This window comes from Numida meleagris, chromosome 2, assembly GCF_002078875.1.
Source record: "Numida meleagris isolate 19003 breed g44 Domestic line chromosome 2, NumMel1.0, whole genome shotgun sequence".
NCBI lineage: Eukaryota > Metazoa > Chordata > Aves > Galliformes > Numididae > Numida > Numida meleagris.
In genome coordinates this window covers 7367026-7392965 of record NC_034410.1, presented here as the reverse complement: position 1 = coordinate 7392965, position 25940 = coordinate 7367026, and the positions used below count along the sequence as shown (strand labels likewise).

General features: G+C 39.1%; 1 protein-coding gene across 1 annotated transcript in view; it reads right to left on the bottom strand.

Annotated features, from left to right (window-relative positions):
* RBM33 (RNA binding motif protein 33) overlaps positions 295–25940 on the bottom strand; it is an 86547-nt gene continuing 60901 nt past the window's right edge. The window contains 4 exon segments of the mRNA XM_021389323.1: positions 295–7137; positions 7327–7415; positions 14723–14911; positions 16288–16491. Of these exon segments, the coding sequence (XP_021244998.1) occupies positions 7089–7137; positions 7327–7415; positions 14723–14911; positions 16288–16491 (531 nt within the window). The 3' untranslated portion in view covers positions 295–7088.

The following is a 25940-nucleotide window of genomic DNA, read 5'->3' as shown; positions in this document are numbered from 1 at the left end:
TCTTTTGCCTCGAGCTTGCTGCAGAGCAGACGCAAAAGAGGGAACACGCTGCAGTGGGATGGATCTTTACAGTGAGCTCCTGTTAGCTTTCAACATGTGAGTCTGCTTTGCATGAAGATGGAATATTGCACGCAAACATGGTCATTCTGATGTTGCTCCCTATAAAAATCACTAAATCAGAAGCATTTTTACGTTGATGATCTTTCTTAGGTCCATTAATCTCTGGCCCCTAATGTGTTCAAGCATGCTATGAGTTTAGTTCAGATAACATATCAAAAGACAACAAAGCAAACATGAGGAAGATAAAGTTTTATTCACATATTTTAGGTACAATAAATATATTTGCACGTTGACACGTTAAACATGGAATTACAGGTAATAAAAACTTGCACGAGATCATTTTTGTGTTGCCACTTTTACATTCACTTAAATAAGTATGACAAAGATCTCTTATGCGAGTGGAGGGTTTGGTATAGCGCAGTATTACATTCAAAAAATAAAGGAGTGTGCAGGTGATGCTGTAGAAAACATGAGGCGGATGAACCCCAAGTGGAGTCAGAATGATACAGTCGGCTGATGATTTATATTCTGAACTGCTAATAAACAAACTCTGCCATCCAGATTAGAGCGACAACACTCTAAGTGTTTCTCAAAGCACCTAAATGTACACAGCATTTCAGACTTTACAGGTTAGGAAGGATCACATTCAGTAATAGTAATAGGAGGTAGCATTGTGTCAGCAGTGCTTGTATTACAAAGTGACAATGAAAAAGTGCTATTACTATCACTGAATTCAAGAACAGAACTCCTGAAAAAGCAAAAAGGATGAAAGAGTTGTTAATCCTGTTTCTCCTGGCTTGCATAAATGCTAGAGCACATATAAAAACTCTGTAATTCTCCAACATGGGTAAAACTGCAAAGCAAAAATTGTTATTTGTCCGGAGCTTTGGGATGGGCAGCATCTCCTAAGGTTTGACACTTGCAAATGTGGCCTCAACTTTAGGTACCGTAAGCAAGTCTGCAAAGAAAAATACAGGATGCTTATGCTTCCTCTTGGAGATTTAGGTTTCAGGTATCAAAAGAGCCATTGGTGAGAAGAAATAGAAACAGAATACTGCAAATGACTGAGTGCTATGCAATCGGATAGGAGAAAGTCTGGAGGGAGAGGGATGAATGTGCAGTCAAAAGAGCAAGAACGTAACAAGGATACAAATACCCTCATGGGAATGGAAAAATGGGGGCAAATGAGATGGAAATGAGGTACAGCACAGGGCAGAGGAAAAGAGCACCGAAGGAGAAAAGAAATTTGACTTATTCTAAGGGCACCTTGTGTCAATAAAAATTATATTAGGTGGTACAGAAGATCAGCTGTGAATAAATTAGCATTAGCATCTCGTCTTTGGTGTATCTGTAAGTGAAAAATGTGCATTAATTAGAAAATTGAACAGTTGGAAAGTGTCAGTGCCTGGAAAAGAAATCCTGCAAAAAAACCCTTTTTATTAGTATATACATGGAAATAAAGCTCTAAGGTTCCAAAGTCAGCCTGGCAGGCGCTAGGAAAAAATACAGGGCATGTTAGAAACCATTAGATGTATGCAGAGAAGAAAGTTCTGAACCATGGAATGAATGTAACATCAATACAGCAGCGTTCTGTTCAAATTGTGATCTTCCTCGTAACCACACACAGCATTTGCAATACAGCTCCACTGAACCGTGCACAGGTTCCTTTACACAAATATTCTTAATCTGTAATACTGATGGAAATTATTCAGAGGGTAAAAAAATGGATTAACCTGAGCGCTGTTACATGAGAAAAGGAATGTAACCTGTTGAAAACCTGTGTATATACAAGGCCCATTTCCAGTTAGTCAGGAAAATGTGCGTCCAACCAAGAAGTGAGAAAGCAACACAGGCACCTAGAAGACCCAGTGAGATGAAGTTTCCCCTTGAGGCTTTGTTTAGTGCAATAGGGACCACACGCGCCACCAAAATAAGCACAGAAACAGAAAAAGGAGACTACGTTTTAATTAAAAACCAAAAACCAAACAACGAAAAAAAAATAAAAACCAGCCCTAAAAAGGCAGCGTTATAAAGAACAAAATGATCCTTCCCAACCGTATTATACCGGAAGATGGTATACGTAAGGATCCAATATGAATCGGGTTTTGTACACAAGGCCCTTGGCTCATGTAGATAATAAATCATCTTCACGTTAAAAAAAAAAAAAAAGTGGGTTACAAAAAAACCCTTACATAAAATCCTTAGGATTTAATACTAATTTAAGATAAAATACTTCAAGTAGTATGGTTATGAATTAATTAGTACTTGAGGTAGCACTGAAACAAAAGCCCCGTTTACCCTAAGTGACCCATTACCCTTTATAATACAGCTAACTTTCTGCAATCCATTCAGTATTCGTTTCCTTCACATTTACTTCTCATCCAACATGCTGCTAAAAACCAAAAAGCACAAAAATGATTTTAAAAAGGTTTGTCCGCGGGAACAAAAACGTCTCTTTGACAGCGAGCACGCGAAGCCAGATTTCTACCTGTGGTCATCACAACCCAGGTAATCACCATGAGACCGGTGAGGGACAGAACGACACAATACTACGCCAGGAAACAAATGTAGGAAATCTCTCCAGCAAATCAAACAGGCAATGCCAACAAATGAAACCCACGCCCTCCCTCCGCCCTCTCGCCCCAGAGTATAAGGGCAGCGCACCCACACACACACACACACACAGAGGTACTTCCCGTAACTACAGAAGTGCACACAGCACTTTCCCAGATAACAGCCCTGTATGAAGCTAACCAGATGATATACTGCCTTTAAAAAAAAATCTCTGCACCAAGTAAAAGGATTTTTCTTACGCCAAATAGGTAGATTGTGTCAAGAAAAAAAACTACGAAGAACCTCAAGGCACGCATGTTCTCAACCTAGTTTTGTTAAAAAAAAAATCTCATCTAAACCCTTGCAGTGGAAATCTACCATTGAAGAACTAGAACGTTCCCTCTAGTTGGCACTTTAGTGGTTAGATGGCCTTTTTTTTTTTTTTTTTGGCAAAAGTTTGGGAATACGAAGTGAATTTTCAAAATTAAATTGGGTAATAAGTTATGTATCTGAAGATACATTGCGTACGGGGTGCCAGTATTTACTCTTCTTACATGGAGTCATACAGGAGCTGTCTGGGGGCCGAGAACAATCACCCTGTCTAAATTTACTCTCTGTCACTACTTGGAGAAAGCCCATCAGCGTGGCAGTTTCTGTTAGCTGTGAAGATGCTATGGACCTGTCCTCCTCCCACCTAGCAGCAATTACACCGAGCTCTTCAAACACTCCAATTTGTTCCACCATACAGTATCTGCCACATCAGCCGCTAACATTGAGATGAAAACAAGTGTTACATGACCAACTTGAATTACGTGTAAAACAAGAACAGCCCAAACTTTCTGAGAACAGAATTACAAGGCAGACCTATCTGTACTTGTACAGCAAAACTGAACAAACCTAGAAACCCACGCCTCAGTCTGACAGCGTACTCTATTTCCCCTTAAAAGATAGAGCTGTTTTTTAAACCTTTTTTTTTTTAATGTATAACATTCTACTAAAATACCACACCACATGGCCAATCCAATCTTTTAGTCAAAGCAGAATATGATTAGTTATGAAGTGAATTATTCTCCAGTGTTACAGATGAAAACAAAACAGTTAAAAAAAAGTTGGCTCCATATAACACCTACTGGAGTCACCTATTAAAATCAATATAAAACTATGCTAATAAAAATGGTGAACAAATAATACACAGATCAGGATATATGTATTGACTTACTAGCATCTTTATAAAAATTTGAAGATATACATGAAAACACATCAACATTTATGGAACTGTATCCATTGAACTTAGATAAGACAACACAAAAAACTAACAAATAGCTAAGATGTGGTTGACTGTAAGCACTTTGAGTAACATTTTAATTTCAAAAGTTCAATATTTACATACTACATTAAATGCTTTGTTTGCATTTTGCATTGTATTTTGAATGCATGATCAAGAAAGAACAAGATAATGGTTGCAACAGATCTTCCAAGAAAGTTAACTTAAGATGTTCAGATTTAACTATGTGCTGAAAGAGAACATGGAAATAACACATCCGTCTAGCTTTACCTCTACTTCCTCAGTGGTTTTTTGGGAGGAGACACAACAAAAAGAACTAGAAGAGATGCATCGTTCAAACTGCTCATTTGCCAACAGATCCAGTTTTAAGAAAGGATTTGAGAACTAACAAAACACAAACATTTTAACAAGTGACTCACCTAATTGCTACTTTTGCTACTGAGTTTAAGATACTGGAAAGATACGGTGACAATACAGGGTGAGCGTGTGTATGTATGTGTATAATAAAATACATATAGACATACATACATATAGAACGTTTACATAGTTCTGATACTCAACTACTGCAACAAAAGCAGCTAAAACCACCAGCAATCTGCCTGTACTGTCTATGCACAAGCAATAACCTACTGCAAACCCTTTAAAGACAATCCGTCTAGTCATTAAACAGGCACTGTTCACATCGCCTCCTACATTTAAATAGATCCGAGGCAATTCATGTCTTTGTTCCAAAGCCACCCATTTTTCCCAATGTTTAAAAAAAAAAATTTTTTTTTTTTTTTTTTTTTAAAACTCAACTGAATAAAAATTCGTAAAACTTGTTTGGGTTGGCTGAACCTCAGCCTCTTTGGGTTAGATTCAAAACCCAAAGCAGGAGCATTTCTACAAACTTCTTTGACTTTTGAATCAAACCCATATTCTTAGGCGCCAAGAAACCCTCTAACCCCAACAACGTTTGCTTATGACAGAACAGCTGATCAACTGCAGATGTTCCTACTGCTGAACTCAGCTGCCAGCCCGCCTGGCATTTGCACCTAACGCAGATTTCCAGACACACAGTGTGAGTGCTCCATTCCTAGATGCCTTTCCGTTCTCCTCAGTACAGAGAAGCTGCTCTCTTAACAGTGGGGTGAATAACTGTTTAATGACTCGTTTTAAATAAAAACATTTATTTCAAAAAATAAAAATTACATAACCTGAGGAAGTAGCACAGTGGTCCCAGTGCTCGTGGGAGTGAGGAACTAAAGAGCACTTAGCAGAGCCGGTCACCGCAATCACCTGGCATTGGTCTTCAGCTGGCTTCCACCGGGCGCTTCCTACCTGTGACTCATTCTCTGTCCTGGGCTTAGGTCTAACTGAAGCGCTAACAGCACTGTATGTAGAGTAACTGTGCTGAACGTTATTAAGCATTATCCATCAGAGGGGAACTATACACACAGGTACAAAATTCACTTCTTATGAATACTTTTATGATGTTCTTGTGTCTCGTCACTACGTTGTAACTGGGCTAACAGTGTTCTTTAAATTTTTTCCCAGTGCAATTAAAAGAACCACATTACTCTATTACTTCAGTGAACAAAAAGCAGTTTTCACCTAGAGGACTAGATGGTATTTATTACTCAATCATTATTTTTAGCAACTTCTACTTAATTCAAAGTTTGGACCAAAACTGTAAGAAAGCCAATTAGGTCTTAATGACTTGGTTACTGTTAGATCTTAAAAAAAAAAAAAATCTATGCTACTATAAACTTGCTTAGTTCATCCTTCCATTTTGGACCCCATTCATAGCTGTTTCATTACATACCAATGGTGCTCTTCTGTGGTCACTCAGATGACAAAAAAGAAAAAACCAACAACAAAACTTTGTAGGCTTAAGTCCCCCCATTCAATGCTTAAGAGTATTCCTAAAATAAAGGATGAAGCAAAAGATCACAGTCTAAAAACTACGGAAATGTTCATTAAAAACTGCAATCCAATATAAAGATGACATTTTAAGAAGTTTATTCAGAAGTAACTGAAAAAAAATTGTTCCTTTGGCAATACCATCTAGATGGTTCTGACCAAAAGGAAACATGGATTTTACTTTGAATAAAATATAAGCTCCTTAATGTTTGCGCATACTTTTGCGAACTGCCACGTTCACCAGCAGATTCACAATGTCCTTATAGTGCTGTATGCATTGGGAACAACACATCAAACCAAATCCTTTCAGTTAACGGGTTTTTTATGGTTCAGCGTTAGTCACAAAGTAAATCTCAAGAGGAAAAAAAAAAACCTAATCAAAATAGAGCATAAGGCAATTACGAAACACTAGCCGAAAAGAACTATTAGGAATACACCACTCTTCCTGTATAATTTTTTTTTCAAGTGAGCCACTAAATATTTCTTTTTTCCCTGTGTCTGGCAACATCATTTAAGACAACTTAGTTACAACTTGGAGTTAACTACCCCAGGATGCTACTGAATGGCAAAGATCCTTGTTTTTAAAAACCAAGGGAAAATACAGCAATGTTATTCCTACACAGTGTTTTATGGAATAAGTGGAGTTGGAAGGAGAAAATGGGAAGTCTGTGTTGGAATAGAAAATGCAGAGACAGACTTAACATATTTACAAAGATAGAAACTACAGTTTTCCAGTGTCACCTCCAAAGCTTCTCAGCATACTTCTATTCAGTGAAGTAGACCACGTTTAAATCTATGCAAGAATACCTTCTATGCTCTTGGATATACAACGTAACTAATATGTTTTGTTTAGAAAAGTGAGTTCTCATTCAAATGCCTCACACTGAAGATAAGAGCAACCATTATCAAATATTCTTTGCTATGAGGAAAGTTTGTACATCTTTCGGTGTAAACGTTCTCTCTCAAAGTCACTGTGGTCACACAGTAGTATCTTGAAGAACAGTGTCTACCTGCACTGTAAGCTTTTTGAGAAAAAAAAAAAAAACAACCAACCAAAACTGTAGCTCCATGTGGTTACAACAGAATCTGAAGAATCCGAACAGAAATTCCACCTTTGTAGATCCTCTCAAGTTCAGCTCTTCTTGAGGACACCTTGCTGCTCTCTGTAGTTCAACACGGCAATTAAAAGACTAAGCGGAAAGGTTTCAGAACCCGATAGTTTTGTCACTGTGTCTTGTGTCGCTCCACAGTATGTTTCTGGTAGTGTAAGTAATTCCCTCGGCAGACATCACTCAACTATCAATGCCACGTTTATGTGGGACAGATCTATCATGTGCCTGTTAAAAGAAATTTAGATCTGGTAATCAAGCTTATTTTAGGTAGACAGATCAGACAAGAAGGTTCTACAAAGGTCAGTAATAAGCAGACACTTGAATGGATTAAGAGAAAACATTGATCAGATGAGACCAATTTCATCTTTTGAAGGGAGGGAACAAACCAAAGGGCAGCAGTGCTTAATTACTTACCTGTGGAATTTCTGTTGAAATGCTAAAGCATGTGCTGGCTCCTTAAATTTTGCTATGGCTTTCCGTTGTTGAGGAAGCATCTGTAAACTCTGTGAGACAAAAAATCAAAATCTATTTTTAATAGTCACTTGAAATTCCACTTAAAAAAACACATTGCATGGAACCCACCCAAAATGGTCATCTTTCTTTTCTTAGAAATACTTATTGGTGCTCATGGAATGGAAAGAGACTTCTGAGATTGCAGTCAGGGACCCAGCTGAAGCTGTTTGAGCTCATGCATTAAGCCACTGTGCCAAATGGGAAATTCAGACAAAGCAAGTGTTTAGCAAAGACTGCAACTCTTCAATCTGATCCACACAGATGAACCAAATCCTGCAGCCAAAATTCCACCAACTGAATGAGAAGCACTCAACTGGGCAAAGCTTGACTTCACACACAAGCACCTGGATTCATTCACTTGATCTGCTTTACTGGATAAAAACAGGGCAGAATCAGGAAAAAAGTGGTAGGAAAAAGTCATAGGTTTTCATCTCTGGACTGTATCTCCTCACACTGTTTCAATACAAACAAATGGCTAGAGCTTGTGACAGAAACTAATAACCCTGTGACGTTGATGAGATGCCTTAGGGCACCAATTTCAATTCCTCCCAGTAGTGAGAAACCACGGCACACACAACTACCTGCAGAAGTCCATGAGATGCATACCTCCCATACCACAAAAGCAGCATTTTGCAATGCAAAACACATATAATATTGAGGCCTTGAAAATACAGCATGCCTCAGACAGGGAGCAGAATTCATGTCCACACTTCCTATCACAGTAGGAAATGCCAAGGTGACTCCAGAGAGCCTGTGGTCTTTGTAATAATAGAATCATAGAATCTCCTGAGTTTCTATGGAAGGGACCCATACAAAAGTAACAAATAGCTTTAGACAAAGGAGTGTTCTTTGGGAAACCACAATCAACCCCACTCTGATACATTCATCAAGAGTGCCACACTTTGACGTGTCTTTGTGCAATAATTTTTAATAAATTTTAATGTGTTTCTTGTTTGTTCAATCTAATGCAGCTTTTTAAGCACTATGTCAAATGCCAGGATGAAATGTGCTACTAAGATTGCCTACTTACAATCTTTTTGAGCAGGTAAGACTCTAGTTGATAACATGCTTATTTAACAAGAGCTGCGGCACTCAAGTCATTATTATAGCTCTTTATTTTTGGAAAGCTTGCTACAAGGGAAAGGTTCAGCTAAGTCACTGCAGTTTGCTGCTTGGAGCTAGGAGGAATAGAATTTGTCTTTAAAAAATACTGGACAGATTTGGTTTTTAATCAGGAAGCTCATTACAAGGCTAAGTACATTTTACCAACATGAGTACCGTCAAGCTCCACAAAGCACCTAAGAAGGAACTCGGAAAACTCAGTTCTCCTATGAGTTATTTGCTGGAGTGGATGAAGGAAGTATTCAAGTTTGTATTCTCCTCCCTTACAGATGTCCCTTACAATTTACAGAACTGCAGTTAATACACATTCTCTTAACATCACTTTTCAGGCTAGACTGAACACTAAGTTTTAAAAAATGTTTTCAGATGATTTTTCAATGGAAAGCAGCAACCATTTATTTCCAAATCCCCCCTTTATTCAGTTCTCCTGACAGTATTTTATATTTCAGAGCCTCATAGTAAATTCTAACCATCATAATTTTCCCACATTCACCTGGTTAATGCATCCAGATGCAAGCCACCTAAGTGGCACAGATGGGCGTGCCATCTCCAATTGGAAGAGCTGTCCAAAAAAATCTAATTCAAAGAGCTTTCATAAACATACTTGGCCTTCACCGGACTCAAATTACAGTAGAGAAAATGGTGCAGAATCACTCTGTGTTTGTCTTGCTAAGGTATTAAAAAAGGTTTGGTCTTGTTTTAACAAGGAAGAAATTAGACAATTACTAAGCTAATTTACTTGGATTATAGGAACACCATAGCTTGCAATACCACCACAATACCTTTGCTGATAGCAATTTTTAATATCTCCATGTGAGACATGATAAACATCGTGTTTTCAAACAAATTATTATCTATCATAACTTGCATTCAACCTGCTAATAGAAGTCTCTTGAAAAGGTCTGCTGCCATTTTGAGACAATATATACTTCCTTACGTTGCAATTTAAACCCTGAACTTTACGCTTACACAGTTAAAGGAATAACAATGCTGATTGTCAGGCACAGAACAAGCCCGTACATTTTTGCCAGAGTGTGTAGGTCCTGACCTGCTGCTATCCTGAGCCTGAACAGATGGGCTATCGGCTGGGAATACAAACAAGTGTTCCACTTCAGTGGCAACCTGAAATAAAATACGTGCATATTCATCTTACTGGATTATTTCTGTCTCCTTGAATTCTGGATGATATGTAGTTCAGATCTTGCACTTAAGCGATGCTAAGCGGAATATTCTGAGGAAATTCATTTAGTGCGTAACCTGTGGCATTTTATACCTCAAAGGTGTTTTGTTTTTCTCAAGGCACTACCTCACAGACTTTATAAGTTTTTCCTAGATGCTAGGAAAATACACACAAAATTAGTTAATTCTGAATATCTTAATCACACTCCCTTACCAGTTTAACATCATTATTTCTGTCGCCTTTTTGGAATAATTTGGCAGCCACTGCTTTCAGTGATAAAGTCAGTATTTCCACCATCCGTATTTTCAGGATAGCCCGAGTGCTCGCACATTCATTACAAGGTCATCTTGAAATAACCTCCTAGAAAGCTGTTCACCACACAGACCACCCACTGTATTGTAGCCAGATTACTTGTAAAGAATGCTCTAGCAAGTTTCCAAAATTATTGGTACTACTGTGTAAGGCACTTCATTAATTAACTTATACAAGTACTTATTATTTTTATATACCTTAAGTACAATCTTAGCTATTGCAGAGCAAGCACAAAAACAGATGCTCATCTGTAATGTTTTCAGTATGATTGCTGCTTCCAACAATGTATCCGATTTACATTTCCAGCAGAATATTGTACATCATAAGAGACTTAAATGTTCATCATTTCTTTTCACACTGCTAACATAAGATTTTACAGCAACTTGAAGAAAATTATGCATGATTCCATATCTAACTAAATCAACTGATCTAATATTTGTACATTTTTAACTGTTGATCTTGTTTGCTTTTGAAGTTAAATGACCTTTAGTTGAAATTACTCCATGTTCAGAGAAGAATTTTTCTATTTAACAGCTAATTTCATGAACAGAAACGACATGATTTTAAAGGAAGAAGTTAAATCTAGTTTTTGGACTATCAGCCTCAATGGCTGCTCAACCATCTGCCTAAAGCATTAAATTGTGGCTGTTCCTCCCACAAATTTCCAGAGAAGCAGCCTTGAAGAGCTACAATGGCAGGAGGCTGGGGAAACCACTGTCAAACTAAGGTTGGAAAAATACAGATCGGAGAAAAAAATAATTCTCCCGTAGATGACAACTAGTGGGAACCACGAAAATTTTTCATCCCAAAGAAAATATTTCTAGTTGACAGTATCTAATATAAGCAACGTTTGCAAAATTCTACTTTGCCCAGACAAGGTTTTGTATATTATTTGAACCAATGAAGCCAACTGGTCCTATTGCGAGTCCCTGTAAAAATATTATTCATTTGGAAGAAGTGCTACCTACCCAGCAACATCACATTCCCAAAAATGTCTCAAGTAGACTGCAGTAGACTAACAATCCAGGACCATTAGACAGGTCTTCATACGCTCCTGCTGACATTCTCTCATTTTCAAAGAATATCTAGTACTAAAATAAACCTCTCTCTTATGTTCTCCATTATAATGATTAAAGTATGAGTCTATCTTTCCCAAAGTATGTATCATGCTTCTCTTGGTCTGAATTTGGTCTCAATTCAGAATTGTTTCATTAACTACTGAGATTGCAGTGTGCCAAAGGTGAGTCAGGGAAGGCTGGGGAAGGGCCAGCCACACAGCACTGCCCTTGGAGATGCACCGCTTCTACCAAGAGTAACTTGACTTCCCATATAATGCAGGGACACTGAAATTTCCTCGACAGGAGATTTCAATGTTGCCACATTGCACTCCACAACTATCTCCTTCTACGAGCAAATCCTAAACTGAAGTATCACAATCCTTCCAAGCATCACAGCTCTGAAAAAAACAACTTAATTCACATTTTCTCTTTAAGTTGACCTAGTCAGACATCAGAGAATGAAAACTCCTTCCCGGATTCACTCAGGTGTAAAGGATTGACAATGTAATAACTACTAGGGGATTTCAAATGACTTGTTACTTTACAGATTAGGGCATCCAGATCTACTATATCACTCTTACAGGAGACCAGCCCGAGATCAAGGTGAGATCAGAGGTATTCTATGCATTTTCTCATTTGACTCTGGAGTAGTAAAAGAGAAATTACATTCTGATACAGTCTCAGTACTAAAAAAGTAAAAATGTTTTAGGCCAGGAAGGAGTATTTTATAAAAAGGATTTTGGAAGCACAGAGCTCATATTGATCTTGATTATTTCCTCATTCTGTTTCTTTAGATACTGCCACAGGAAGATAGAGATCTTGTGCAGAATGGAAAATGAAATAGTTGCAAACAACCAGAATTTCATGAACGCTCAATGCTTTTGATTGAGATCTTGTCTAGAACTTTTTTTTAAACATATCAAATTTAACAGCTCGAAAGCATCAGAAGCACTGACATTTTCTACAACTGAACTGTTAACAGTGACTAAAGAATGAACATCACAAGAAGACCATTCCCTCTGCAAATATTCCTTTAGACCTACAATGGTCTCAAGTTACTCCTTTGCACATGCTTTATTCTCAAACCTACTCTTTTCCAGTATTCACAAAAATAATATTCAAACAAGCTGTAAAACAATAGCAGCACAATAATCTCACAATAATGAGATGAGCAACAGGGATAATCTATGGTCAAGATGAAGATGAGCTTCTCTAGCTCACACACTGCTCCACAGCTGAACTGGACAGGTTTATTACGGAGCTGCTCTTTTCTTTTTCTCCCCCAGCCCAAGGACAGGGCAGGACTGACCATTCCTTCTTCCACAGCCAGTGGAGGGACTCTCAGCTGCAACAGCTGAAAATGCTGCTTTTTTTTTTTTTTTTTTTTTTTTTTTTTTTTTTTACAATCATGAAGATCAAACAGGTCACCAAAGCAGTGCTGTGCACCCCATGAGCCATGTCACACGGAGAAGAACCCTGCTGATCCTGGAAGAACACTCATGTTCTGGGCGCACTCATCTACATGTGCTTGTCATTTCCATTACGAAGCCTTTTACCCTTAAAGATAAAATCAGCTTTAGATGCAGCGTTAGAGCAGATATCTGTCTTTCCCTTAAGTGAGCACTAGGTAGCACTATCAGTCTAAGAAAGCAAAGAGAAGCACATCAACAAGGAAACTGTTTTCCCCTTCTGTGACCAGAAAAGCAATGACTACATACATTATCAGGGTAAAACACATAGTTGTGAAAGCGTTCAAAATACAACTACAGATGCAGCATTCTAATCACCTCTGATATTTAACAGTGGCTCCCCACTCTACTATTTATTGCTTTTAAAACATCAGAATTTATGATATTAAATCTTTATAAAGCAGTACTGGGAATGTGCACTGATACTTTATGTTTGGAAGCATCTGATGTAAGAAAACATGGTTTAAGACAATTATGGACCAACTGCACAGGATGATCACTCAGTAAAATGAAGAATAGGGAAATAGTGATGCAGAAAAGGACCACTCTAAAAGGACCACTTCTCCCCTGTATACCTCACTATCCACACTTGTGAAACAACATTCAGACTCAAAAAGTTGAGAAATTTCTAGACTTCTAAAAGTCTGACTTGAAATTCACATGCAGAATTATAAGCTCAAAAGCCTTCTGCATCATTAGCTAATTCAGCCACCTCTTTCAAGTACTACTTCTCTATATACCCAGTGAAGTGAAAAGTTGATGATGATTCAGAACATTCCAAAGGTACAGCTGACACTACTGCAAGAACATAAGTCCTGTAACAGGCAAGCATATATCAAATCCCACTGGAAAATCAGTTAATTGTTTTCCTATAACCATAACCTTCTAAGCTGATCTGTGACACTGCATTAAGAAACCACTGTTTGTACTCTGCTAAAAAAAATATAGCAAGTACTGAAAAAATTCTTTAGCACATCTCAGCAGCTTCTCTCAATTTTGAATGCTTCCTAGCAGGATTTCTATTAATCTCCTTCTAATATTCTCATGCAAAATTTAGCAAGTAAACACTGACTAACTGTGTTTTGGAACTGTATGAATAATTTCCTCAAGTACTACAGAACATGAAGGGACAAAGTATTTTGTGAGAGTACTTTTGCCTTCACAAACAAATTAAACCTCTCTGAATTGACGACATAAATAATTCAGCTTTATTCCATTTACTAAATTGGGAAAAAGTGAGGCAGAGCATACATCTCTAGGAAAGCACTGTGTTCTACAGCAGAGAGATAATCTTATTCATAAACAAGTCTCTGAGCAACTGAATAGCTCCAATTAATGCAATGCATTTGTCTGAAAATGTAGATCCTGTCAAAACGAGCACCCAAAATGGAGAAATTTGAGTAAAAAAAAATTCTAATCATCTGTATGTTTAATTATCCATTGAGTGATATTTTCAAACGTACCAAAAAGTCAGAAACAGCCTTCTAAGCCCTTCAGTGCTTTGAAAGCCTCCTGGTTTTGCTTGAAGTCAGTTTTACTGATACTTCAGGAGGCAGTTAATGAACAGAAGCTTTGCAGCAGGTACACCAGCATGTACGCCATAACTTTGCTTACAAGCCCCTCCCCCTTCAAAGGGGATCTTCCAAAAAATAAATACAGAAAATCCTTCAAACCAGAATGTGTTTTCATTTCAAAAAGCAGATAGTACCACATGGTGTAACACCTGAAACGAGTAGCGCTCATTAAATACAGTTACCATAGGACTGCAACAACAGGAATCAAAGACTGTAGGTGCAAGCCAACAATAAGCAATAAAAATATTTGTTTGTATAAGATAATTTGGCTTTAACAAAACCCCACAGAATGGATGTGCTTATGTTATATCTGGAAATAATGGAGGCAGTACAAGAACTCCAAAATGAAGGAGAATCTCTTGCAGCAGGAATGTGACAGTGAAATTCTACTGTACCTCCTCTGCCGCAATATGATCATGTGCTTGTCTTTGAATTCAGGTGTAGTGTGTGTGTGTGGAGGTGGGGGTGCCTTCAAACATAAATCACCAATAAACACACATTGTATTTAGTGTCAGGGAATTAATTGAGCTTTCCGGAATGAAAGACTTTTGGCACAAAAATTATAAACCGAGGTTGACCTACCTGAATGGGTCCCACTGACATCAGCAGGTTTTTCAGTTGGACATCAGTAGTTGATGAAGAAAGCCCTTCAACTGACACAATACAGGGCTGAGGTTTGCACTCCACCACTCGCAGGTTCTGTTTATTTGGCATCAAGCGTCCTCGGCCCATCTGGCCTGCTACTCCTCTGCCTCTCCCATGCATAATGACCTGCCAACAACAAAAGTAACAGTATTTTGATTTACTTACCTAGTGCTTCTGTTAACTACATTTGACAGATGATATGAAAGTTAGCAATTTACTTAGAGACTCGATTCATGTACACGTTGATTTAAAACAGCTTGTTGCTGTTAGTTTATTTGAAAGGCCACATATTGACACATCCATCCACAGCTTATACAAACCTAATTTAGAGGGACAGCAAGTCAGAGACGATACTAAGGCTAAAAGCCTCAGCTTTAGCACAGATCAGCCAAGCAATAAAGGTCCCACACCAAAATATATATGCTGCTCACATCAGCAAGGCGTATGCTTGGCTCCAACATTCTGAGTCTGCTCAACAAAAACAGCGATACCTCTTCCTTTTCTCATCTCAGCCCACAGATAAATTGAATGTACACAGGAGACCAGCAAACTGCCCCTAAGTGCTTCCCATCTCTACCATACCAACCATTAGTCTGTTATCAGGATAGAGTACTTGTGTATAGCGAACAACGTCTTTTTTTAAAGCTCCTTTTTCCCCCAAATCCCGTAGGATCTGGAACCACAGTATTTGCCAGAGCAGGAAACATGCAACCATTCTTGTAAATTCAAGGTTGAATGGTTGGAGATAGAAAAATTAACAATGAAACAGTAACAAACATTAAACAATTAACATTTAACATTGAGTTAACACTCATCACTTTCTCTTCTGTAGCAGGATTCATGCTTGGAAAACCTATCGAAGGTCAACAACTCTTCCTCTCTGCATCAGCAAGAAAACCTTACCCTTACACGAAGCAGGAAGGTTACAGCTTACAGTTCGAAACCAGCAAAAAAATTAAAAACTCAAATCCCTGTTATTTTCAGGGAGCATCTCAGCTTGAAAACGAACAGAAAATACACACCAGTGCAGCATGAATGCTCTCCCTGCCTCCTCCCAGTGAGCGATCAGCGAGAAAACCTTGTTATGAGCTCACCACCTATTTTGAGCAACACCACCTTTGAGAATCAACCAAAGAGCATCCTGAAACCATTGTTGTGTACTCCAGCGAATAAAAGCTTAAGCACTTCAGAATACCTCTTGTTTTTTTTAAGTCAGAAAGTACGTTGGATACCACTCCTGTAGCAGATATCATGAGACACACGCCTTTCCCATGGGGACTACTGTGCTGGCCAGAAAGCCATCAGACGAAACAACTTGCAGGCATCACCAGTCTGTGCTGGATACAAACGGGCCTCTGTAGATTAAATGCTTTATATGTAATTATGCATCTCCTGGGTCATGCAGCCCTGCGCTAGTAATTGACAAACAGAATGCTAGTTATGAATATAGCAACACAGCTCAACTGTACAACTTCTAGCAGCAATATGCATCTAAAAATCACCTTTTTAGGTTGATGGATTCCCTGGATGTTTTTGACTCCTTGAGGAGCTGCAGAACGGATCAGTGCCTGCTGCTGTTGGTGCTGCTGCTGTTGCATTCCCTTTGTCAATGTGACCTTCCGCACTGGCTGCTGTTTCGGCTCCAGAGGTTGTTGAGGCCGCTGGGGCTGGCCCTCTGGGTGAAAAAAGCCAGCGTCCTCTCCCCCCTGCTGAAATCAACAACACAACACGCAGCTCAGTGTCTACGCAGTGCAAACGCTCGCCCTGAGAAACCTCCTGTGACATCAGCTCAGTTAGCGCAGCGAGCACTCATCGATTTGCCTATTAAACAAACCAGGGGCAGTTGCAGAAGGGTGTAAGGGCTCAGCCTGGAAATTATGCTTTACTTCGTTTGGACTTCATTACTGATCACTATGTTTGATAGCATCTTTTCAAATCCAAATAAGTAAGGTATTTTCACTTCTCTTTCCAATTCATTCTTCCTTCCAGGGTCACATATGAACTATGTTTGCGTTATTAATTTTATGTTTATTGTTTTGTTTCTTTCTTTCATAGAGACGTACACATTACAGGAAACCATGAAAGCTGGAAGAGCCAGTCAAGCACTTTGCTCATCTCTGTAAGTCCAATCCCTCTTTAGAAACTAGTACTTTTTTGTAGTGCATGTTTATGCTGCCTGTTCCTATAACAGCAACCTCGTAATTTCTCTCTGTCCCCCAACACTGTCCGCGTTTGGAGCAGTTAGAACAGTTCTTCCCCCCAGAATTTTTTGTTTGGTTTATAACACTCTTAGTACAAATATTTACACCCACAAGCACCAACACCACCTCAGTCCCACTCTGATCCAATGACCCCTAACTCTTCCCACTACACCTCTAATTGCAGAGCACATACAGCACAAATAAAAGGTGAAAGCACTGGGAGATAAATGATTCACTTGCACTGCCTCTGCTTGAGCAGTTCAGCTTTCTCTGCAAACAGAAGGTTAATTCATAGAATCATGGACTATCCTCAGTTGGAAGGGACCCACAGGGATCACTGAGACCAGCCCCTGGCTCCACACAGCACCACCCAGAATCAGAGTGCTGTCCAGAAATTCCTGAGCTTGCTTCTAGCCTAGCAAATCAGGCCAGTCACTGAAAAACACCCCATGGAGCAACAGACAGCAGAAGCAGTACCTTGCTGAGTCTGACAACAGATGAGGTGCTTCTGCATCTGTAAAGTCCTTTGAATTACTGCATGCTTTCTGCATGGTTTCAACAGCAGAAATTTATACTTCAGCTGGACTCCAACTTTAGAACTCCAATCTGCTAGTATTAGCAAACTCTGTATTTACTTCTTTTTAAACCAGCTCACTGCAGTGTAAGCTTTAAGTAGGAGCACACTTGCCACTGACTCGAGCACTCAGCTGCTAAAACGGCTGGAAGGGCCACAGCACCTACAGCCCAGGGATGTGCCTAAGCCACCAAGGGAGCCAGGCAATGGAAATTCATTAATCCACAATCACACACCACTGTAACACCAAGAGTCAAGCCAAATAAACACAGCCTATGTCTAAGTCCATGAAAAACCTCAGGTAAACTTTCAGAAGCTCTCAAATGAAAGACATGGCTGAAGAAAAAAAAAAAACAATTACTGAAGCACCTTCATTTATGTAGTTTCTTTCCCTTCCCTTAAACACTGACAAGTCAAAAAGTCTTTCTGCATCTGTACTATGTGCCACTAACCAGAGAGTGTCAGACAAACCGACACATATTTTGTGGATAAGGAGACAAAATACAAGGCTGCAGAGGGAACACGTCTATGGTCCAAGAGTGAGATTATCTTGAGTGGAAATATAAATAATGACACCTCTACCAGGATTACACAAAAGGAACACCTAACATCTCACCACTGCTGTTGAAGAGAAGTAGCCCAGTAAAGTGTTATCTGGGATATCCTCATGTTCTCAAGTTCACTAGCATCCAATTCAAATCCCTAAACCACATACATGCTCTGTATTATCAAGCATACGCAGGCAACAACTTCTCAAGAACTTAAATCCCAGACAAGTCAAATCCCCCAAAATGGGCTTCAGCACTGCCTCACACCATCTACACTTCAAAAACACAATCTGTCACAGGGAGTCCTGAAGCTCTTCCTACTTAAGGGCTTTCTTCCACAGTATCCTCAGTGAGAAAACAATAGAAAACGGCATCTTGCCTCTGCTTCTCATCAAATTCACTTTCTCTTAGCTAAAATGAATGGCTCCACGTTAAATGTGGCTTCAAAGAAAATTTTGTACAAAGAAAAAAAGAAAAAAGCAACAGCCCTTCTCCACTCCTGAAAACCCAAACATAAGCACACAAAAAAAACCTGAGCAAGAAACCAGTATTGAACTAAAATGAAGAGGATTTAAATATCAGCATAAGCCTTATGCTCCGGTCAGATAATTTCCTTTATCCAACCTTACAGCAGCTGGAAGATTACGAAACTAAAAAGGACCAAAAATTCTAGGAGGAATTTAATCCGAAGAACTGAGAGTTCAAATCTAATCTGTGCTAAATGCCTGCTGTGCAAAACAACCACAAATACTTGCACCCGTGTCTTTCCAAACCCCAAAATGATTCCAGCACATACGAACAGTGTGCAAGTGAAGCCCTCAGGTACAGAACACATCATACATGCTCATTATGGAGACTTCAAAAGCAAACAATCATTCCCCATAAAGGCTGGGATGGCCAACAACCACCCAACATTTAACTAGAAAGCTCAATTATCACCAAATAAAACTGTACAGACTACAGCGGGAAACAAAAGCATAAACACACAATATGGGTTCACATTCATGAGAAATATTGTGGGATATGCTTCCTGCTGGGGTTTCTAATGGGTCGAGACCCAACCTTGGGCTGAAACCCAATCTGTGGGTTTCAAGCGTTAACATGATGCGCCTGCACAACTCTCTGGGATGACAATCTAGAAGGTGGAAGCATCTCTGGACTTTCTGTAAGTTAATACATCGCAGAAACATGAAAACCCGTAAAAAACAGTAAAGGAAATTCACAGGGTAAGAAACAGGGAAGGAGCAAAGCCTGCTGGTTCCTGCAACAAGAAAGGAAAAATGGACAACTGAATCAAAACCCGACATCCTAACGCTGCTCTGAACACACTGCTTCTTGAGATGGCTTGAGCTCCCCGACAGCAACACGTTGTTCCATGTACAGCCCTCCTGGCTTCAACTGAAGGCAAGATTTGGCATCTTTCTTAAATTAAAACCAAAAACATGGCTTCTAGGCCAGGATGCATTTAACAAGCGAAACAACAAAGTCTCAGGTAACAAATTTTAACCAGTCAAAAAAATAACTGCTGCTAAAGATGTCAAAAACAGAATGAGTAAAATCCACATGGTACTAAATTAAAACACGGCACTTGCCACCATTATCATCCTTTAAACTTCTTATAAGCAAGATAATTGCTGGCTTCTTCAGGAATGCAAATGAAGAACAAAGTCTTAAGCAAAACACCATAAAGAGCTTTATCATCTGGTCTTAAAGCTACAAATGCTCTGAACATTACTTACAGCCACGCGTTCTTATGAGAATATTAACACTCTGGCGGACAATAGGCATAACTGCAAATAAAACTGCTCCTGTGCTGACTCCCGACTTTCACTAGGGAGGCAGAAAATAAGCAGGCAAATTAAAACATACAGTAAAGCTACAGGTAAGTGAAGCAAGAACTGAAGAAGCTGCCCAAAAGGACATCTGAATCACAGAGACCAAATCGCTAACGTCTCCTCTGCATAAAACATCTCAGTTCCAACTCATTTGAAATCAACTTTTTCTAAGGACTTAATACTCTTTTTTCATTAGCTTACATCACCTCTCCCCTCCACATTTAAACATGTAGGAATAGAATGAAATGTTTTAAGCCTCGTGAAAATGTATTTTTATCTTTTTTTTTTTCCCCAATGGCCTTCTGGGATATACTGGACAACTCTAAGTCTTTCAAAGATGCATCTAGCCATCATCACGACCTGCTTCATACAACCTGAATGAGCCAAAGCCAGGTAGAACACTTCCCAGTTCACCACAGTCCTATGCTAGGACCTGAGACTGACGACTACCTTCAATTTTGTAATGCAAAGTTCCTCTAAAGTCCTCTACAGATAAGTGAATCTCATTCTCTGTCTGCAAGCCAATGAAGGAAAAATGTTTCTCCGTTATTCCCTACTGTGTATAATTAAACAAAACTCAAAAGATCTAGGCAAACAAAATCTGCTCTACACAGTAAGTATTTTTCAAAGTTGACCGTGAAAGAATCTGCACCACTTAATCTGAAACTAACAAGAAAGAGAAATGATGTCATTCACAAAGGCCATGAGTTTTAGAAGCGATGCCCCGATACTAATCAAGGCTGTTTTCCAATATTGACACGCTCTCACTTGTCAGTGTTGTGCATTCGGAAACATAAAGAGCATTCTGTCAAATATGAGATCACAAATTCTAAGACCAGAATTGTATGATACTGCCTGAATTTAGCAAGCTGAAGCTCTGCACTCTATCATAATCATTATGACAGTTTTGTTACAAAGATGAAGTTTATTTGCCACCAACATTAGCAGGACAAATTTATTTATAACAAATGCTTTAAAATGTACTGATAAAAATGCCTATTGATACTGTCAGAGCTTCCTGCAATTTGACAGATCAAATCTTATTTTCATTCTTAAACCCCATGAAGGAATGGTATCGCCAACTCGCATTCTGTAGTGAGCAAATTGATTAATCCCCCTCTATAGAAATCTCAACTCTTGATTACACCTATCAGACGTTAAGCAGCATTATTCTAGAGTGACAACACTTGACAAATTCCCAAACCATTTTTCTCTGCCTTTGTGGCCCTGCTAGCTTGTATTAACCCTGATGAAAAATTAATTTTCCTTATCTTCTGCTAAACCCCAAAATCCAAATCCGCCAAACTGGCAACTCTTTCTGTAAAGGTATTATGAAAACCTCTAAAAGATTAATTGCATGTCTTCAGGTGACATTAAATTAATTTCTGTACTCGTGACAGACATTTGATACTCCGTACTGAGAGGACAGATAACATTGTCAGGATACACAGAAGGATAGTGGTGCAGTGTCCCAGGGCAGCCTCTTATGAATTCTCCTTTCGATAAGGCCATACTTCACTGTCACTGGCACTGTTAGAGATCTTGCAGCCCATAGACCTCACTGCACAGGTTTCTATTAACGACGACAATGCTGTGTCTATCCATGTAATCTTTATAAACCTAATTCAAAATCACCCAATAGTAAAAGGATGTGCATGCTGGATAAAGCACTTAGAGGAAATAAACTGCTGATTTGTGTAAAAATAACCCAGAGAAGCAAGATATTTTCCTCTTTTCTTAGCTTTACGATAAATCAAACTCCCTCCAACACAATGAAGGTTTGAATCTTGCAGGAAAACCTCCGTCCAAAAAATATCCTGTAATTGATTTCCTTTAAGAAAGGAGAAACTCCTCATCTGCTACCAGTTTGAGTCAATATTTCTTGAAATGAGTATTTCTGCAGTATCATAGTAGTTAAGAGGAAAAAATATCTACCACGTTACTAAACTCATCTTCACTCCAAGGACAGGAACCATGCACTGTTCTCTTCCATCAGCTGCATAGATATTCATATGCAAACTTTTTTTCTTTTTTGCTCTGATACCACGATTGGTTCTAGTCAGACATCTACAGAGGCAGCCGTGATCCCCACGAACAAGGGCAGAAAAACAGTAAAGCAAGGAAGACAGTCTTCCAATATACGTGAATATCTTTTCATCACAATAATGAGAAACATCGGTTAAAGTCAAAACCCTACTAATTATCTGCTTCTCTTCAAAGTGGTGCTTCAAACAGCTATGAAACAGGCAGCCGACAGGCAGGGATCAGGGAATAGGAAGCCCAACCACTTGCCAAACATCCCACAGACCAGTGACATGAACAAGCACTGTTTCCAAACAGCTGAAGATCTGTTTTCAATCTGTCAAACACCAACGAGAAACACCTGGTGACCCTTTTTAAAGGCCTTCCAAGACCTTTCAAAGTCTTTTTCAAAATTCAAGAACAGCAGTACTTTAAAAGAAAATGACAAAAAAAGCAAACAGCAAAGCTCCTGCTCGGTGGTCAGATTGCAATACACTACTCAATTAATAGACAACTCATGATTAATGACTAGTCTCAGACATACTAAAGGTATGGGTTTGTGTCATGGTTTTGTGATTTTCGGTTATTGACTTGGAGTACAGGAAGAAATAAGCCACATCACACTACAAACCTGGTAGGACTACCAACACACACCAGAAAACCAGCGCACTTCTGGCGCTGACCAGTGAGCTGAGCTATGCTTATATTTCCCAGCCAAAAACTTTGGCATGGGGCAAATTTACTTCAAACAGAAGAACTTAGACTAATCAATAAATAAATGAAATTCAGAAGTGGTTCCCTTCCCACGATACAAAATAAAAAGGTAGATAAGCTGCTTCAGTGAACTGTGATTCGATGACAATCCTCCATGCCTAACGGTGTATGGAAAAGTCGCAACAGCAGAAGAAAATGCTTCAGGAAAAAGCAGCTAATTCCATTTAATCCCATGTACTAACAGACTTCTTACCTTTAAGTATCTCCCCATATGCTGAGAGAACTAAGGCACAGAGAACTGCTCAAAAGGCATCAGAGAATCCCAGCTGTGCTACACTGGTTTCACCAGCAGCTAAACATAGCTGATCAGATGCTCCATCATGACTACATGTCCTTCTAGCACAAAGATCCACCAGTTTGTTAGGAGAAATAACACATGCTGTGTCAAAGCTACAGCAAAACCCAGGTTGTGGACTGGGAATTTGTTTAAGCACCACTTTCATTTTTAAGTTTCCGTCCACAAAATACAGCACTATAATGTAGATATGACAAACCAAAATTTCACGTGTCCCAATTCTGCAGACGGTACCACAGCCAGGATACTTCATAGGAAAACTGGGCATGCAGAGACATCGCCAACAGAAACCACTTCTGTTTTAAAATCCCGATGACACAAAAGCTGCCCAGAGCTCCTGAAAGAGCCCTCTCCAGCTGGACACAAGGTGTCACACTGCAATGGGAGCTTCCTCATTTCCACTTTGCGCTCCTTGAAGCTTAAAACCAAAGGCAACATGAATCCTCCCCACACGCTGCCCTACGCTTCTTGCACAGTCTTGGCAGGGACGAACTGCATTAATTCCATCACCAGCCACTACTGGGACTCTCTCAACTCAGAGCCCTATCTGTATTAAAGGCCTATTCCAAGTTGTCAAACCAGAACTGACATTTAACAAAGGCAACTTGCACTAGAGCTACTAAATTTAAAATGCATACATTTGCATTCCCCCTGCCCCTCTCCCCAAATTCACTGATATTATGTACTTCAACAGTGTTAGTTGCTTTTAGTCATTTCCCGTCAGGTAACAGGGAAACTAGATACTCCATAACACCAACATCACACCAATATGAACTTCATATCACTTATAATAGCAGAAAAACTCTCCTTTGAGACCTAACAGGAGCAACAAGCAATACCAAATTCCTTGCTTTCAGGGTACTCAGGAGGATGCAGCTCTTCTTCAACATACAATTTGAAAGTCTCCTGAGGAAAAGGAGAAACTTGTTCTCCAGTTTACAATAGGAAATATTTTATTGCATTTTGGCTCCACGTCATCCACAGCAATCCTAGATTCAATGTAGTTAGATATCTCTTCTCCCTTTCAAGGATTTTATTAAAAACCTGTAAGAAGTACTGTCTGCACCTAGTCTGGCTGTTGCCCTGAGTCCCTTAAGTTGCTAAGGGTGTCCACAAATGCCCTAATTTCCCCAGTAACTAATGTCCTCAAAAACACAGGACAGCCCACCTCGCTTCTGTAAAGAACTACTCCCAAGCCATGACATACTGTCTCTACAGGGATGATCCTCACTGGATATCTGGGAGGACAGTTTGTTTGCTTAGAAATATTTCACAAAAATACTAGGTCTTCTTCATAACAGAAATACCACAGGGCTCCCTGATTTACTTTTTTTCCTCCCCTTGATATTTGGAGGTGGAAATAAGAAATCCACATCCATTTGTGAAATATTTCTAGAGTGCTATCTAGCAGCTTGTCGCAGAATCCTTTTTCAATAGGATTTAAATTAGCAGTGTGCTTCAGTGGTCTTGACCATTCTGACACACTCTAAACAAACATGGCAGCTGGATGCTAAGCTATCACAGCATCTGCAGCTTCTCTAGTCTGCTTCTACCATGGGCACTATCCAGACCTCCTCCAAATAACGGGATGTGAGCAAACTGCCCCGCCATTCTCCAGCTTATTAAACTAACGCTACTGTATGTGGTGCCAGTTCCGGCGTTCTGTTTCTAAGAGCTGGCAGCATTGCAGAGTTGGGCAGAGATCCCTCAAGAACTCATCATACAAACACTAAGAAATCCTGATGTTTGTCAGCCCTAACAAATTTAGATGAAAGGCGCTATAGAGATTTCAAGTCAAAATGTTTTTAATTAAACTTCAACATACACGCGCAAGCAAAAACAAATACAAACATTCAAGCAAAGTTGGTAGATACGGTTACATCATCAAACAAGAATCGCTTAAATCAGTGTCTTTTTCCATATTTAGAACTCCACATTCATTGCTCTCCCTTCTCAGTTACTTCACGTAAGAATGAAGTTGTTTATCTTCCATTCTGATTTTCTTTTTACAATCCGAGGACAATTTTGTGACAGACTTCTCACAGAAATCTTGCCAATACTTTCTTCAAGCTTTTCAGACGAAGCACCTCAGGTTTTCAGAAATTAAGATCACTAGTAAGATATTGTATTTAATCCAATGGGGAACACTGAGACTTTCATGTAGTTTACATATATATATATATATATATAAAAGCTCATTGTGCAGTTTTCCACAAAGATTGACGCATTCTTGGTGCAGCGCAAGAAATCAGCATTTTCAGGCCTTTGGTACAGACATATATCACTTTGTGCATGGCAGATCATTTTCTGGCTAGAGAAAATACACCCAACAACAATATAAGATGAATGAAAGATACAGACATTTTAAGATTTTATTATGATTTCCCACAGAACCTCCAACTAATCGAAAAACGTGTTCAGCACTTAATTTATAAAATCAAGGTACAAACCTGTTCTTCCAGGAATAAAGGCATTTACAGTACACTGACTTAAAGAATGCAGTTGCACTTTGTACTAGAACTATTTACTGACAGACTGGTTGCAGAGCCCAAAGGAAATCACCACAGAAAGCACATGTGTTACAAAATGTGACCTATCAAAAGGATATGACTGCTCAAAAACACTTAATAGAGCTTCAAAAAGAGAACTGGTCACAAAGAAGGAAATAATTTTTCTGCCTCTTGACAGAAATATCCATAACAAATTAAAACTGTAGCAAGAAAAATGTGGTTTGCTCACTACAATAACCTAGAAGTACACATTAAGCACTGAAGTAGATGAAAAGAAATCTCCATAAATGAGATCTCAGAAAAAAGGTTGGACAAATCCGTCAGGAATGCTCTACAGTTCATCCCTCCTCAAGGGGGAACAAACTATTTACCTGGTCCTTTTGCTACTGTTTTTCT